Source organism: Nicotiana tabacum, chromosome 8, assembly GCF_000715075.1.
Source record: "Nicotiana tabacum cultivar K326 chromosome 8, ASM71507v2, whole genome shotgun sequence".
NCBI classification, from domain to species: domain Eukaryota; kingdom Viridiplantae; phylum Streptophyta; class Magnoliopsida; order Solanales; family Solanaceae; genus Nicotiana; species Nicotiana tabacum.
Genome location: NC_134087.1, coordinates 50279459 through 50297311, shown reverse-complemented (window position 1 = coordinate 50297311; position 17853 = coordinate 50279459). Strand labels below are relative to the sequence as shown.

The 17853-nt window shown below is 37.2% G+C and overlaps 2 protein-coding genes across 3 annotated transcripts; one reads left to right on the top strand and one right to left on the bottom strand.

The window, feature by feature from the left end:
* Nucleotides 1-133: 133 nt before the first annotated feature.
* On the top strand, nt 134-5068 carry LOC107815016 (RGG repeats nuclear RNA binding protein A-like). 2 transcript variants are annotated; one of them, XM_016640523.2, is made up of 7 exons: nt 134-590; nt 1850-2171; nt 2337-2402; nt 2489-2621; nt 2998-3156; nt 3261-3308; nt 4507-5068. In XM_016640523.2, exons 1-7 carry the CDS (start codon nt 422-424, stop codon nt 4678-4680), a joined length of 1071 nt encoding a protein of 356 aa, XP_016496009.1. In that variant the 5' UTR covers nt 134-421; the 3' UTR covers nt 4681-5068. The 2 variants fall into 2 exon arrangements, with proteins under 2 accessions (XP_016496009.1, XP_016496010.1); XM_016640524.2 differs by lacking the exon at nt 2337-2402 and having other exon boundaries at nt 209-590.
* A 7948-nt stretch (nt 5069-13016) lies between these two features.
* Nucleotides 13017-16458, bottom strand: LOC107815015 (GTP-binding protein YPTM2). Its single transcript, XM_016640522.2, has 8 exons — nt 16307-16458; nt 15298-15370; nt 14496-14543; nt 14365-14412; nt 14069-14140; nt 13827-13982; nt 13424-13527; nt 13017-13343 (listed from the first exon to the last, which is right to left on the bottom strand). The coding sequence occupies exons 1-8, from the start codon at nt 16318-16320 to the stop codon at nt 13247-13249; spliced, it is 612 nt and encodes a 203-aa protein (XP_016496008.1). The 5' UTR covers nt 16321-16458; the 3' UTR covers nt 13017-13246.
* Nucleotides 16459-17853: the final 1395 nt, after the last annotated feature.

Below are 17853 nucleotides of genomic sequence, written 5' to 3'. Positions count from 1 at the left end.
TTGAGATTCATATTGAGTTTGGGCCGGGGCATAACCTAACTAATTAAAGAATGAAGCAGTTGAATCCAAAATTGCAAAAAATGTCAAAGCCCAACAAACCCGACAAAACCGAAATGCACTCCACGCCCACTTTACAGTGAACCTTCCCGCATCCAATCCCCTCCACTCCACTAGGGTTTATTAAGATTAGGTTCACTCTCACTTCCTCGATTATCTGCCGCTTTGGCTAGGGTTTTCGCAATCTCTTCTCTCCGTTTTTCTCTCTCTTCTAAAACCAGTTTAAGCTTTTTACATTATTCCAATGGATTCTAATCAATAGGGATTTATATGTTCGCAATAAATCCTTGCTAAAGCTTCAAGCTTTAGATACAATACAATATATCTTGTATCTCTCCATCTATTCAGCAAAAGACCCAAATAAATGGCAACTTTGAACCCATTTGACCTTCTCGATGACGATGCTGAGGACCCAAGCTTGTTAATTGCTGCTGAGCAGCAAAAACAGGTTCCTCCTCCTGCTTCTGTTCCAAAGAAGGGACCTGCTCAACAATCTAAGCCTGCTGCTAAGCCCCTCCCTCCATCCGAGGCTGGTAATTTCAACTTTCTGTTAATTATTTGCGCTTATCCATGTCTAATTGTTTGGGATATTTGAATACCATATATACTTTGCTGGTGGGAGGTATCATGTAAATTGCCTAAGATACCACATGATAAAAAATAGATACACACTTTAGCTCTGAATGTGTGCTATGTTTTTTTGCCGCCTTAGTTCGGTACTGCTACGAAGGGTTTAGGGACTTTTTTTTTTTTGCTTGCTTTGAACGTCAGTCTACTTAAACTAGAACTTTTTTTTAAAATTTTCCTGTATTTGAGCGAGTGCTTAATTTACAAAGGTTAGGATACTTTATAGTTTATATCTTATATTATATATCGGCTAGTATTGAGAAGTTGGTAAATGTATGCTTTTTTCTCTTCCCTTGGTTAGAAGTCACATAATCAATGATTAGAATACCAAATTAGTTGGGGTTGATTGTATATATCCTTTTTATATGTTGCATTCTCTTCATGTCCAATTTATTCTAATGGAGTACTAAATAATTGGTCTTTTAGCGCAAATTAGAGTGTTTCTAAATGTCACACTTATCCCTACACGACAATCGAGTCTACTACCAGAACACTCCTGAAGCCTTGTTGGTGTAGTCTCATGGATGCTTTGTTTCTGTTATTTTATGTTCTTGGCTAAGTTTGCATTGATTCGAAGAAGTTTTAGTAATTTTGAGAATTTATCTCCTGTGATTTCGAGCTACCTTGTTCCCTTTCATCATCTCCTGTCATGAAATAGTTGCAACTGAGGACTAGTACATATGTATGTCTACAATCTTCTCTTAGGTCATAGGACAGTTTATATCTCTCTACCATGGTGATATTTTTAGGTCATATGTGATAAAATGATAGTTTCTTCAAGTTTTATGCATGATTTGTCTGTTATTTAGCTTGGTATGGTAGCTTATAAGTAGCTGAAAAGTAGAATGTTCAACTCATTGATTATTAATGAAAAGTTGTTTGGCTGGTATTTTGTTTGTACTTGAATAAGAGAAATGTCCATTCTTATGGTCTTCATGCCTCCACTTCTCTTTCTCTCTCTCTTTCTCTCTCTCTCTCTCTCACACACACACGGTACAGTCACATGAGTCTGATATTTTTTGCTGACCTTCTCTCTTTAATTTGTATGGAAGTATTGAAAACAATGTAGACGTTTTGTTCTTCTGTTATACTCCACATTCACCACTCATGAGTCGTCCAAATGAGATTCTCCTGGTTTCTTATTTTTCCAATGTTTATTGAGCAGTGAGGGAAGCCAGGAATGATGGCCAGCGTGGAGGAGGCCGTGGGGGTCCACGCGGAGGATTTGGTGGCCGCGGTCGTGGCCGTGGGTTTAGCCAATATCCTGCTGATGGTGAGAATACTTTTGGCAGCAGTAATGGGTTCTCTGGAGGGTACAAAGCTTCAGAAGATGGAGAGTCAGGGAAGCACTCCGAAAGGAGAGTTGGATATGGAGGACCTCGTGGGGAGTTCCGCGGTGGCCGCCGTGGTGGTTTCAGCAACGGTGACGCTGCAGATGGTGAACGCCCCAGGAGAGCGTTTGAGCGACGAAGTGGAACTGGACGTGGGTAAGTCATTTAAAGGAACTTCTAAAATGACCTAATCACATTCCACATTTCTTTTTCTTTCTGGGGGATCAACTGGTTGCAATGTGGTTAGCTGCTTATTTAGCTGGCATGACTTTATTGCTTGAATGCAGTAAGTGTAAGTGCACTCATATTCTTATTGTATAGGAATGAATTTAAACGAGAGGGTGCTGGTCGTGGGAATTGGGGAACTCCCGCTGATGAGCTTGCACCGTGAGCATTTTCATCGCAATTTCTTTCTTTATTCATCATATTTGTTGTTTCTTGTAGTATAAGTTTTGTATTCTATCCGAGTTCAGGGAGAAAGAAGAGCCTGTTAATGAGGGAGAGAAGATTGTTGTTACCGAGAAACAAGCAGTGCAGGCAGATGCTGAAGACGCAAGCAAGGACTCTCCTGCAGCTGAGCCACAGGAGAAGGAACCTGAGGAGAAGGTAACTATCTTGTTCTGTGCTGTTTCCACTTGTTGACATGTCTGCTTCTGCTGTTACAAATTCATATCTCTCAGTGTATTATCTTTATCTTGGTTACTTGCTAGTTCTTTTTAAGAAAGATACTTGCTAGTTCTTTTATGGTGAACGATATCATCCTGTCATGGACATTGCATGCAGTTTAATTGAAACAGCTTTAAATTTGATATGTGAAATCTGGTGGACTACTGCATTTTAACCTTCATCTATTTGGGGGGGATTAGGTTGCCTGGTATTTGTTCATATTGCTTTTGGATCTGTTATTTGCATATTATATTATCTTGTACTTGTAAGTGTTCATATTTGCTTAAGTATGTTATCTTACTTGCTTGATATGTAGGAAATGACCCTAGAAGAGTATGAGAAGTTATTGGAAGAGAAGAGGAAAGCTTTGTTGGCTCTAAAGCCTGAGGAAAGAAAGGTCAATTTGGACAAAGAGCTTGAGTCCATGCAACTTCTGTCAAACAAGAAAAGTGATGATGAGGTTTTCATTAAATTGGTGAGTTGCTTGGTATATGCTACTATATAGTTGCTATAGTGCTGGCTTTTAAGTACTTGATTATTCTCTATTAGTAAGTTAATTATGCTTGAAAATATTGACAGGGTTCTGAGAAAGACAAGCGTAAGGAGGCAGTGGAAAAGGCCAAGAAGGTACCTTTTGTTCTTTAGTACTGTGAAACATCTATTTTGGTATCTCAGAAGCTGGCTACATGTTTTGTTGTATGTTTTATCTTTTAGGATGTCTGTGTTACCTCATAGTTATACTGCTATTTGTGGTCTGGCATCTTCATTTGTCAGCCTATTCCTCCTACCTTCTTGCTCCCTTCACATAGTTATAGGGAGTATGATATAAAGGTGAGGGAGGGAAGTTTTCTACATGCCCATCTACGCAGGTGGATGTAATTAAGGGTGAGGGAGGAAGGTTTCCCTCCGCCTTGAAAAAGAAATAGGGCTCAATATATCGGTCAATAAAAGTTAGAGAAGGTCAAATATTTGTATCTAACTTGTTACCTGCAGAATTTTTGTTGTAGAACTTCAATGAAGTCACATAAAATTTCATATTGCTGTTTGCTTTAACAAATTTTGGTCAGAAAGCTTTTATAAAAAGCTACATTGTGGTTCCTGCGTTAGCAACAGATCCTAGATCCACTTGTTTAATGAATTTATTGGCTTGATACTACTTGCGAGTTTACCATTGAGTGTCAAGTAACTCAAGCATTGGCTTTTCAATCTACTTCCCCAGGGATTATGGATTTTATAATCCAATTTGTTCACGTGTCCATTACATGATGTCCTGTCATTGCTGGGTCAAATCATCTCTTTGGTCTTGCTTCTGCTGTTAGCTTTTGCAATGTCTGGTGGTCATGTTGCAAATTTAGTGGATTCCTTAAGTAAGCTGTTTATGATGTGCTTGTGTATTGTTCCAGATGTTACATAGTTATGGACTCTTGGTAAAGTTGTTTCCGAGTTTCGAGGTTTATTTCTGTTGGCCTGACTTCTATTTTCAATAATTTCATAGTAACATTTTCTTTGCCTTAGTGGGTAAGGGAATGGCTGGGGCATGGAAGGGTATTTTGGCTATATAGTTTAATAAGGGATGCACCTTAAGCTTGGTGAACCTTTTTCCTAAAGCCAGAGGCACTAGCAATCAAACATATCATCTGGGGTGGGTAAGCTAGATGAATCCTTGAAGAGCCTGGTAGAATGCGAACTTTAGTTGAATCTTCAATAAGTTTGACTTCTCAGCGACCATATATAAGTGGTAGACCAATTGCTGAATGTGATATATTTACTGTGAATTATTATATCATCTTCTGTAGTGGGCCTAATTTTTCTTGAATATTTGCAGACAAAAAGCATTAACGAGTTTCTGAAGCCTGCTGATGGAGAAAGTTACTATGGCCGAGGTGGCCGTGGAAGGGGGGGACGTGATCGTGGGAGAGATGGTTTTGTTGGTAACAACAGTGTTTCAGCACCATCCATTGAAGATGTTCGCCAGTTCCCTTCTTTGGGTGCAAAGTAAGGAAGCAGAACCTACCATCTGAGCTCGAGTCCACTTTTTGCATCATTTATCATGTTTGGGCTCAGTGATGGCAGGATATCTCGAGGAATCTTTGGCAGTTCCTGTATTAGAATTATCTCAAAACCTTCATAGTTCATCTAAGAGTGTAAATTTAGATGACTTGTGAGATTTCATGCCCTCAATATTTCTGTACTTTTGACATGCACGAATGCCATTTCCTTCATATAGGTGTTAGGGTTACTTTACATTTTTTATTTTAGTTAAAGTGATCAGTTTCTGATCTGAAGTTTATGATAAAACAATTTTGTTCCTTTTGCTAGCATTGTTTAGGTGTCAAATATTTATTTTTGTTCAACCAATATTTCCAAGGGTTATCTGCTTTCTTGTCCCCACTTGTGTGATTATACTGGGTTGTTGTTGTTGTTGTTGTTATCTGCTTTCTTGTGATTCTCATTGCAACTGTCTGTGGCATTGTTAAGAAAATAGATATTAGGACTATCTTAACCCAAAAGCTGTTTCATTATCGTTTTTTAGTGCTACTTATAAGGTGATTTGTTTGACCCTTTCTAAAATATTATTATTTGAAGTTTATAACTTCACATGTGAAAACGAAGAAGATTTTGCCTCTTTTTGTACTTGTATATGCTATCTTAGTATTTTTGATATTGTAGAGTAGTATTTGTTAAGGATGGATTCATTTGGAAAATAATCTATTGCATATGCTATTAACAAATAAAATTTTAATAAAATACAATAGAATGTACATGATGAAATTTGGGAGTGGATTCGTCTAACTTCTCATATTCTTAGCCTATATATAGAAAAAATAATTTTTATCCCGTATGCAAGGATAATAAGAACTTGCAGTTAGAAATGGAATAGAATTTTTTTGTTTTGTTTCTTTCTTTGATTTTTTATTACCAAATTATTTCACACGAAACTTATCTTGATTAATATTTGATAATTAGACATAAGTGTGGCTAAATCGACCATTTTTAATGTCAAAATAGATATCCTAGTTATGTACTAATTCTTTTTGTCTATCTATGTATATTTTCGTTTACATTCCATTCTTTTAGTGAGAAAACAAAAAAAGAAAATTCTTCAAAAAGGTGTACATGAAACTGAAAGTATAGAGCATTTTTTGCTCCTCCTAGTAGTTGCACATTTAAATTTTATTCTTCCCTGAGTTCCCTTTTTTATCTGTACAATTTTGAGTGATGAATTAAAATACGTAAGAATTAACAAAAAAGAAGGATAGTTCCAAAAAGAAAATTGATTTGTCCAATATCGTTATATTTAAAAATTTAAAGAGAAAGTATCGTATGATACTCTTTATCTTAAATTTTGACCTATTTGTTTCTTGAGAATGAAAAGAGAAACCTTTTTCTTCCGGAGAAGATTACAGTTTTACTATACTCTTTAATTTTAACATTCTTTTTTATCATTTGGAATTTAAAAATTTTAAAATTAGTTGACTTTCATCCTCAAGCAAAGGCGTGGCATTTAAAATTTGTAGTACCATTTATCTCCCTTATAACGTCAGTAGTTGCTTCTAGATCCAACTAAATTATCCTTTTCCTCATAATTCTTCTGATCAGAAAGTGGGAAAAAAAGTTTTTGAAATTTTGAAATGCAAATTGTTTCTTTAAAAAGAACACAAAAGCAAAGCCCATATATAAAAATGGAGAGCTAAAAATTGCACGGGACGCAGGGCGCCCCCGTTTAACCTATACCAATTATTTTTAATAAAGTTTTAACTTGTACCCACTTTTTAAACAACTTCAGCCCACTATCTCCTCCTCCTTCTCCTCCTTCGTTTTCTTCTTCTTCCTTCTGTTGCTGTTGGTGCAGCTATGAAACTTCACTTCATGGGATGATTACCATAAGTATGTTTATCAGATTATTTAAAAACAAATTATAAATAATTACGTAAGTTAGTAGATAATAATTTGTGAATATTTCCACGTACGAGAAGTTTAAGGTCACACTTAGTGATTCTTTTCATGATAATTCTGTTCTTTTCACGTTTATTGTTTTCAAAATTTATGATTTAGATACTGTTGGCAATCTGATTATTTATCTAGTATGTTAGAAAGTTTTTTCAAAAACTTCAGCTTATATAGTGCTGAAGTTTTTACAAATGAACTAAATAACTTCAGCATCTTTTGCTGAAGTTTTTGAAAAAGCTTTATGACAAAACTAATGAATCCAGGACAAAAAAAACTTCAGCTTATTTAGTGCTGAAGTTTTTACAAATGAACTAAATAACTTCAGCATCTTCTGCTGAAGTTTTTGAAAAAAACTTATACTTTAGCTTATTTAGTACTGAAGTTTTTATAAATGAACTAAATAACTTCAGCATCATCTGCTGAAGTTTTTGAAAAAGCTTAATGACAAAACTAATGAACCTAGGACAAAAAACTTCAGCTTATTTAGTGCAATTACAAACAAAAGCTTAAGCTACTATGCTTAAGTTCAGCAATTACAAACAAAAACTTCAGCACACTTGCTACTTCAGGCCCGTCTACTAGAATACTGAAGTTTTGCGAAAAAGTGGGTACGCTTGCAATTTTTTTTTGTAAAACGAACACAAATTAAAACGTAACCCAAAAAGCGATTATAGATGCAAATGCTCCGCTAAACTGCTAAGTGTGGCCTTGAAACATCCAAAGTGTGGCCCACATGATGAGGAAGTGGCAGCTTTAAATGCTGCAGTGAATACGTGGCGTAAGACATTCAGGTGGGCTCCTGCAACTTTGGCAAACTTATCAGCGTGTACAAGTGCTACAGCTAGGATGTACAATACCTTTAAAGAAGGTAAGATCTGAAATTCCTAAACTATCCTTATAGTGAAACGTGCATGTTGACGGAGAGCTGTTAAGTAATGTAATGTAAAGTCTAGCAAAATATCTGTAGTTGTCTGTTTATACTTTATGGTACGTTCAATTTTCCATCTGCATCCTACTGAGTGAATTCAAAATTCAAGCGATCAGCGGTGAGTTGCATTTTTTCTGGGCGTGGACCTCTTGTGAATTCTTGTTCAGCTTTTTTAGAAACTACTAATTTTGTTGTAAGTTTCACCAACCATAGCATAGGGGTTAGTATCATTTTTGACTTAACACAAGAAGCAGCATACTAAAGTTGGGAACAGTGATTGAGGTGACAACATTCTTTCCGAAGTCTTTCGACTGATACCAAGTATAGTCTTAAAGATTAGGAAGAAATTAAATCCATGTGTCTTACATTTTGTATTGTTGTAATTAAACAACTTACACATTCAGAGTTCGGAGTTGTATTCAATTTCTAACTTATACTTGATCATTCAAGTTTTATCTAGTCCTTTCCACAAAAGATCCTAATATATACAACTACCCTACACTACATATGGAATTGTATCATATATTATTAAGTATCTTAAAAATTGTCAAAATGTTTTTAGTCCTTCGTTGTAAGTGATAACATCAAACGGTAAAAGCAAAATATGCCGCAATAACGTGCAGTCGAGGTTTGTACAGACTGGCCAAGACACTATCTTTATGGAAACAGATGGAACATTTGCCGCAATAAATAGGGTCGCAATTTGTTCGCGGGTAATCCTTTGCTCAAAACTGCCATGATCAGTGTCTTACTTTATCGGTTAAACCTAAAGAAGTTATATTAAGGAAAAGAAGTGTAAAGACGAGTTGAAGATTGCTTCAAACCTTCAACAGATGGTCTGAACGTAGCAAGTTGGAGATTTACTTCAAACCTTCCCCTTCGTAAATCACGAATAGAGTGTGCTAACTAGCATTTTCCACACACTTGGTTGAACGTCCCACCAAATCGTTCATTTACCATTACGTCTAGCTATCTGAAAAGGGTCTTGGAGTCATAATCACAACATCTCATGTACATCTCTTGTGAATTGCGCCGTGACCTTTGATGTATTCATTCATCAGTGATTAAAGCTAAATCTGTGGCAGGAACAGGACGTTGCTTGTATCTTCTCTTTCAATACTCATTATTCTCAAAAGCTTTCTTCATCCTGAGAAAGCGTACGATAAAGTCCTGAGGGAGGTCCCGTGGAGGTGTTTGGAGGCTAGAGGCGTTCCAGTAGCGTACATTAGAGTGATTAAGGATATGTATGATGATGCTAAGACTCGGGTGAGGACCGTGGGTGGTAATTCAGAGCATTTCCCTGTGGTGATGGGGTTGCACCAGGGATCGACTCTTAACCCGTTTTTATTTGCCTTAGCGATGGATGTACTGTCACGGCACATCCAAGGAGAAGTGCCTTGGTGCATGCTATTTGCCGATGATATAGTGTTGATTGACAAGGCGCGAAACGGAGTTAACGCGAGGTTGGAGGTTTGGAGACAGACCTTGGAGTCTAAAGGTTTCAAATTGAGTAGAACCAAAACAGAAAAATACTTGGAGTGCAAATTCTATGACGGAACCCATGAAGCAGACGTAGAGTAAAGCTTGATGCTCCAGGTATCCCCAAGAGCGCGAGTTTTAAGTATCTCGGGTTTATTATCCAAGCTAACAGGGAGATTGACGAAGATGTCGCACATCGCATCAGAGCGGGATGGATGAAATGGATGCTCGCTTCCGGTGTTTTATGTGATAAGAACGTGCCGCCAAGACTTAATGGCAAGTTTTATAGAGTGGTGGTTCGACCGGCTATGCTGTATGGAGCTGAGTGTTGGCCAGTCAAGAACTCCCACATGCAGAAGATGAAAGTAGCAGAGATGATGATGTTGAGATGGATGTGTGGGTGTACCAGGAGAGATAAGATTAAGAATGAAGTGATAGCCTTCTGTCACGACCCAAAATCTAACCATGGTCGTGATGACGCCTATCGTGTTACAAGGCAAGCCTATTCCCAAAATATTACTACTAATTTGATTATAAAAATTTAATAAAACATTTCCAATAATTTAATTCCTGATAACTAAACAAACTCTAAATATAAATAATATAAAATACAGAAACGAGCCCCAAACATCAGGGTGTCACTAAGTCATGAGTGTCTAAAACTATAAACTAAGATATATAAACTGTCTAACTGTCTAAAAGAGGAAATGACAAAAGGAGTAATAAGGCCCTGCGGACGCTAGCAGCTACCTTGCAGTCTCCAAAGATAGCCGGCTTGAACTCAACGATTGCCGCGCTCTAACTCACTTGGATCTGCACATAAAGTGCAGGGTGTAGTATGAGTACAACCGACTCAGTAGTAACAGAAATAACTAAGGAAATGAGCAGTAGTGACGAGCTAAGCAAAATAGTACAGTTATTTATTTTCACAATTTAAAAATAATAGGAATAAACAGGTAAATTCCATAACTTAGTAAATGCCACAAAGAAATTAACAGGTAAAATGCAGCAACAACAAAAGTAAATGCAGCTTCACAACAATGTCACTCCATCACTCAGCACTCACACTCATCACTCAACACTCAATACACTCAACACTCTGCGCTCACTGGGGATGTGTACAGACTCCGGAGGGGCTCCCAAAACCCAAGCGCTAAGCACGGACAACTCACGTGCCATCATATCCATACCTGGATCCGCACAGTCAACTCACGTGCTACGCAGACAACTCACGCACTATGGTATCATACCTGGACCTGCACGGTCAACTCATGTGCTACGCGGACAACTCACGCGCTATGACATTAATATCCTCACAACCAGTCCCTCGGCCTTACTCAATCATGTACCTCACTAGCCTCACTATCATCAACAAATAAGGGGACACAACCCACATCAAGTATCACAACATATTAGCAAATAATAGAGACTGAGGTAAATATGTACAATAATTTCTATAACTAAGTACAAATAATGTGAGCATGAATAAAGCCTAAGCATGATCTCTAACATGAAGGCAAACAAGTTCAACAACAAGTAAACACATAACCACAAATAACAGCCTTTAGGCCTCACAGCCTCACGGGACGGACCAAGTCTCAATCCCTCGCGGTGCACACCCATACGCCCGTCACCTAGCATGGGTATCACCACCAAACAATCACATGATATCAATTTCTCCGTGTTTATACCCTCAAAGCCAGAGTTAAAACTGTTACTTACCTTAACAGTATGAAATCCTACTCCGGGATGTCCTCGTCCCTCGATTCGGTCTTTAAGAGTTCCGAATCTATCCACAATCAGAATAACACTATTAACATAGGCTAAAGAATTGAATTCCACAATAAAAGCTATATAAATAGGCCAAAAATCTAAAACCGGCCAAAATCTGGCCCCCGGGCAAAAATGACAGAATAATAAACCTCGTCCTCTCCCGAGTCTAACCATATAAAATTTATCAAAATCGGACTCTGTTTGGTCCCTCAAATCCTTACCTAAAGCTCTCCAAAACTCAAGCACTAACTCCCTCAATTTCACTTTGAAATCATCAATCAAATCCCAAAATGAAAATGGATTCATGAAATATAACCAAAACCGAGTAGAGAACACTTACCCCAATCCATATGGTAAAATCGCCTCAAAAAACGCCCAAATCCGAGCTCCCAACTCAAAATATGACCGAATGAACAAACCCTTGTTTTATATATTTTTCTGCCAGCTATTCTGCCTCGTTTCTCGTACCAAATGATCCCGAAAGTCGTTTTTATTCCTCCAATAGATTCCTTGTGAAATTCTAATCAAGTTAGGCTTTTGAATCACTCAATTTGACCTTATAATGAATGAGATATGTTGGTTTCAATATTTGTAAATAGTGCAGATTTTTAAATACGCTGTCAGTGGCAATTTCATAATTAATCTGAAAAATCTGGCAACCTAATTCTTAGTAAAATAACCATAAAATCCTGATACGATGTCCGAATTCGACCATTCTTTTTTTTTGCGGGTTCATAATTACGATACAGATCTAATGCTTCAATCAAAAAAGAAATCGGAGCTCATTTGTTCAATATGATATCATTTATGCTTGAAGAAACGACGTCGAAACATAAGAAAAACGAGCGCAACACAACCCAAACCTCTCCGAAACTCACCCAAGGCCCTCGGGATCTCAACCAATAATTTTAACAAGTCATATATCACTACCCAAACTTAGTCGAACCTCCAGAACACCCAAAACAACACCAAAACACCAAATCAACCTCGAATTCAAGCCTAAGAACTTCTAAACTTCCAAAATTTGCCAACGAAGCCGAAACCTATTAAACCGCGTTCGAATGCTCTCAAATTTTGTACACACGTCACAAATGACACTACGAACCTACTCCAACACCCGGAATTCCATTCCGACCACGATACCTAATTTTTCGCTGCCGACAAAAAATCGCTAATTTTTTTTACTTTCGCCAATTCAAGCCTAATTCTACCACGGACCTCCAAATTACAATCCGGACACACTTCTAAGTCTAAAATCACCCAACGAAGCTAATCGAATCATAAAAAATCCAAATCCGAATTCGTTTACTCATAAGTCAACTTCTGGTTGACTTTTCTAACTTAGCTTTCTAACTAAGAGACTAAGTGATCATTTCACTCCAAAACTATTTCGAACCCAAACCTACCAACTTGATATAACTCAACAGAGCTGAACAACATACAAAGAAGCATAAATGGGGGAAACATGGCTATAACTCTTAGAGCGAACGACCGGATCGTTACACCTTCGTGGAGGACAAGATGCGGGAGTCGAGGCTGAGATGGTTCGGACATGTTAAGAGAAGAAGCATGGATGCCCCTGTTAGGAGGTGTGAGAGGATGGCCATGGCGAGTTTGAGAATAGGTCGAGATAGGCCTAAGAAGTACTGGGGAGAGGTGATTAGACAGGACATGACGTTGCTTCAGCTTACTGAGGACATGACCCTTGATAAGAGGGTGTGGAGATCGATGATTAAGGTAGAAGCTTAGTGGGTAATTTTTAGTTGCTCACCGATAGTTTTAGTAGCACGCATGTCCCTTCATATTCTTAGATTTTTATTACGTTATGTGGTTTTATCTCTCCTTTTTTCTTTTCTCTTCCCTCTTTCTTCCTTTCTTGCTATCCACTTCTTCTCATTACCCTTCCTGAGCCGAGGGTCTATTGAAAACATTTTCTCTACCTATTAGGTAGGGGTAAAGTCTGCGTACAGACTACCCTCCCCAGACCCCATCCGGTGGAAACATACTGGGTTTGTTTATGTTTATGTATGTTTCTTCGTCGCTTCCCCTTCTTGTTAATGAAGCATTCTTATTGTTCATCCATTGGTAAAAGAGGTTCCAAATGAGATGTAAATTGATTTTCGGACGCTCAATAATTGATCACCTCAAAAAGTAGCAAGAGGGCTGAAAACCAGTAGCTCCCAAAGAGGAACAGATCAGAGAAATACGACAGTAAAGACTTGGACGATTGATTAAATCATTCAGATGAAGGTTCAAAGTATGGAATGAAAGCAAACACTATTAATTCCACCAATATTCCTAGCTTTTGTACAAATTTTGCTTAAAGAATGGATTTTTGGCAAAAGGCTGAAAAAATATAGTAGTATCTTCACATCAAACTACTGAGGGACTAATTTTACATGCCACATCAGAAGCATCATCGTCCTAATTCCTTTCAAGTTGAGCAGCAACCGCTCTTTTGGTTGACAGGTTGTCCACGGATCTGCACAGTTGGAGGCCGAGCATTGTTCGCTGCGGGTTGGGTGGCCATCCTACAAAAGCAAAGAATCATAATAAGTCATCCTTACAAAGATATTCAGAGGTATATCTATGAATGTCCGATTTCTGATACCTGTCCTTGATTGAAGCAGCCATGGCCATGAAAGCCTGCTCCACATTGGTCGCACTTTTTGCACTTGTTTCCATAAAAGGAATACCAATTTCATCAGCGAAAGTCTGCATATTACGAATTCCATTAAGTTATAATACAAGCTCTAGCGGACAGAAGCATCCTCTCCCAGGGGCGGAGCCCGCATTGTGGCTCCGGGTTCGGCAAACCCAGTAGCTTTGGTTCAATCCTTATATTTTGTCTTGAAAAATTCATGAATTCGTTATAAATTAATAATTTAGAACCCAGTAACTTAAAAGGCTTAGAATGCTGAACCCATAAGCTTGAAATTCTAGCTTCGCCTCTATCCTCTCCCAAGTTTTCAGGGACAGAGTCTAGAATAAAGGTGTAGTGGATGACTCCTTACCTGAGCTGTTTCAGTGGCAACTACCTTTTGCGCTGTGAGGTCACACTTGTTTCCCACAAGAAGCTTGTTTACATTATCACTCGCATATCGATCAATTTCACTCAACCATTGCTTGACATTATTAAAGCTCTCTTGATCAGTCACATCATAAACCACCTGAAGAGATGCCATCAGAATAAGATCTCCTTGATAAATAAAAAATGAAATCCATGAACAAGTATGAGAAAGAATGTATTTCTCACAATTATGCCATGAGCCCCACGATAGTAACTGCTGGTGATTGTCCTAAAACGTTCTTGACCAGCGGTGTCCCACTGCATGTAACAGGGCAGAGAAAAATTAGTCTCTCTAAAAGAACTATAACAAGTCTAGAATGGATCATATTATTTATAGATTTTATCAAGTAGATTGTGGCTTCTAACTCAATTTCTGTCTCTCTTAATTTATGGAAAACGGCACAGGGGATTAAAAGATTCTGGCGAACCGCAATCCCTTCGACGACGTAAATTACCAAGGCACTTGGAGTTCAAATACTTACAATTTGAAGTTTTATGGTTTTCCCATCCTGTTCCACTGTGCGTATTTTCTACAAGAGAACGCAATTGTTACTGATATCCTGCAAACATTTATTATGCAGGCATTATATAATAGAGTGAATGGATCACTTACAAAGTCCACGCCAATGGTGCTAATGTAACTTTCAAGATATGAATCATCCTGGAAAACAGAAACAACAACAACAACAACAACAACAACCCAGTGTAATCCCACAAGTGGGGTCTGGGGAGGGTAATATGTACGCAGACCTTACCTCTACCCCGAGGGGCAGAGAGGCTGTTTTCTTTTCTGGAAAACAGAAAAGAAGAGAAAAATTAAGGAAAAGCCCATTTTCTTCTATAAAGATTGTTATACATTGCAACAAAAATGCATATAAACTATGAAAATGACAAATTCAAATCAGAAAAGGAGGACAATAAGATGTAGCAAATTCAACATAAAAAATCACTCCATTCAACAGCAATAGAAGGTAATGCAATCTCGATATTCAGGCCAAAGTGGAACTCAGAGATACCCTTCTGTTCGAATGACTTGCAAGATGATTGAAGGACTACCAATATATTCCCAACATATCATTTATATGCGATATTAGATCATAGATAAGAAAAAGTTAAAAGATCCTCAATCTCTTATGAGATGAACATCAGCAAGCTAAAAAATTCAATGAAAATGCATACACAGACAGTTAAGACACATGTATATACTTGGGGGGGGGGGGGGCTACAGAAAACGAGTACAGCTCGGCTGATGATCTTCTTTCTAAATCATCAAGCAAAGATTAAATAAAAGTAATTCCAAGACCCCAAAAGATATGCACCAGTAAAAAAGGAAACTTAGATGAGGCAAAAGGAAAAGGTATTCACATCACATTTCAACTGGGAAGCAAACCTAGTGAAACAATGCAATTACTTACAGCAAATCTAAGAAGGAGACATGATTTGCCAACACCAGAGTCTCCAATAAGCAAAAGCTTGAAAAGATAATCGCTGCATGGAAGATTACAACATCAGATAAGCTATATAAGTTCAAACAATATCCAGATAAATAAATCATAAGATAAATATAATATAGCACAGTGCAAGTATCATCGACATCCATAATTAAAATGCCCATAAAGCACAAATCAAACATCACTATTTCCATATAAAGAACCCTCTTCTACTACCACCAAGGCTTATAATCTAATGGTACCGGTGGGAGCACTAGGTGTGGATTGAATTCTCACTATCCCCTTCCCCTTCCCCTTCCCCTTCCCCTTCCCCAATGTAAGGGAACTAATTTTAGAAAACCCGCTCCTACTACGATCCTCAGAGTATAATGGGAGGAAATTGAAAAGGAAAAGAAGTATGAATGTAGCTAACAATTTCATTATAGAGATAGGTCAGATACTTGGCTGATGAAGAATTCTTCTTTTACTTGAACTTCTAGTCCTTTCCCTCTCTTCTTTTTATAATATCCATCGTTTTCTTTGGCTTCATTCTTTTTCAAAGTGCCGTTTTGTAGCTATGCAGATTTCCTTAGTTTTCAAGAAGGTTTGGTATTATCTTCAACCTTTTTCTAAACTTATGATTATGTTAACACCGCTAACTTCAGTGCAAGGATTTAAACTGCACGTTTGGTAAAATTGAAAGCCGAATATGTTCAGTGGAATAACTCAGGGACCAAAACCAAAACAAAACAATAACTCAACTGCCAAAAGCTATTTTTCCGATCCGTAACCATGATTCACCGATCTAGAATATCCGCTCAACCGACAAGAAAAATTAACAGTAGAAAAACAAAAATCTCAACAAAGCAGAAAACAGATCCAAAAGAAATTAAGCACAACAACTGAAATCGTCACGAATTTAAAAAAAACAAACAGCAGATGCTACTTGAAATAAAAAAGCAAAAAAAGAAAAAGAAAAAGAAAAGAAACTTACTATTCTGGATTCATGACTGCTAAAACGTATGAGATCGGTCAAACTATGGCAGCGGTGAATTCAACAAATATTTGGGATTTTTCCGGCAGGAAAGAGGAGATGAAAATAGAACGGCGAAAGGTTGGACTTCTTAAAGAGGGCTAAACTGTTGGAAGTTGAGTTGGATTTGTAAAGGTGGGTGGGTTTCGTGACATGGCAATTAAAACGAATGCATTCCACGTTAGATTTAAAAATTGAGAATATATTAAAGGCTAATAAAATGTTAAATAGATTGTCCGTTTGATGTGACACCGAGTGCAAATGAATTTTTCGTGTGACCACTATTGTTATCTTTTTTTTTCTTTTCTTGTTAGATATAAAAAGATGAAAATAAAAACTTATACGTAAATATTGTAGTATTAGAGAGAATATTTTGATATATTTTCATATTTTATTTTGAGGATCATTCGAAAACCGTCTCTTTACTCCTCGTGGTAGGGTAAGGTCTGTGCACACACTATTCTTCCCGGACCCCACTAGTATAATTTTACTGAATTGTTATTGTTGTTTCATATTTTACTTGCAAATGCACATATGCTTAGAGGGTCAATATGAGATGGTTGTTAGGATACATTTTAATATAAAACTAGCCCCATAATCAATTGTATTTTTATTATTAATAGAAGATAAGAGTTTTCTTTTCGTTACACCATCTATAATTCATGATCGAAATTGCGGTTGCAATTTTTTAAAGTATATAGTCAAATGAAAAAAATTCCTAACTTGTACTCAATGCATGTCTTTAACCAATAATACTATATGCATTTTTCATCACCTCGCCATGGATAATTAACTTATTTTTTTTATCTTAACATTTAAACATAATAAATTAATATAATTTAATGCGAATAAATTGTTTTCCTCAGTAGTTGCGTGAAGTCGCGTGATACCAATTCCTACAAAGTTCAAACAAGGTGGCTATTATTATGATTTTAGAAGTTACCTGTACGGCTGGCATAAGTGGAGCAAACGCATCCTGTTAAATTCAAGCAAGACTAGGATATGACCTCGGTATTGTCACCCTACAATAGATGTATTTTTATCTTGTCTAGTAGACAAAAATTATTTATCACACGGGATATTTACTTTAAATCATATGAATTTCTTATAGTTAAGTAATTGAATAATGTGAGTATATATATTAATTAATTGTAATTACGTGTTAGAAAATTTATGTCCAAACACATGTGGATGTTTTTGTGGAATAAATTTTTATGGACATACAATAGAACTTACCCTTCTCTCATTAAGGAATATTCAACTCTTTCTGCCTATAGACAATATTCTCTTAATTCAAGGATCTGAGCAAGAAAAAGAATACAATAATTCAGTAGAATCTCACTAGTGGGGTGTGGGGAAGGTAGAGTGTATGTAGACCTTACCCCTACCCCGGAGGGGTAGAGAGACTATTTACGGGAGAACCTCGGCTCAAAAAAAAAAAAAGAGACAATAAATCCGTAACAAAAGCAAGAAAAAGAATGCGCCTTACTAAACAAGAAAGAGCTCTG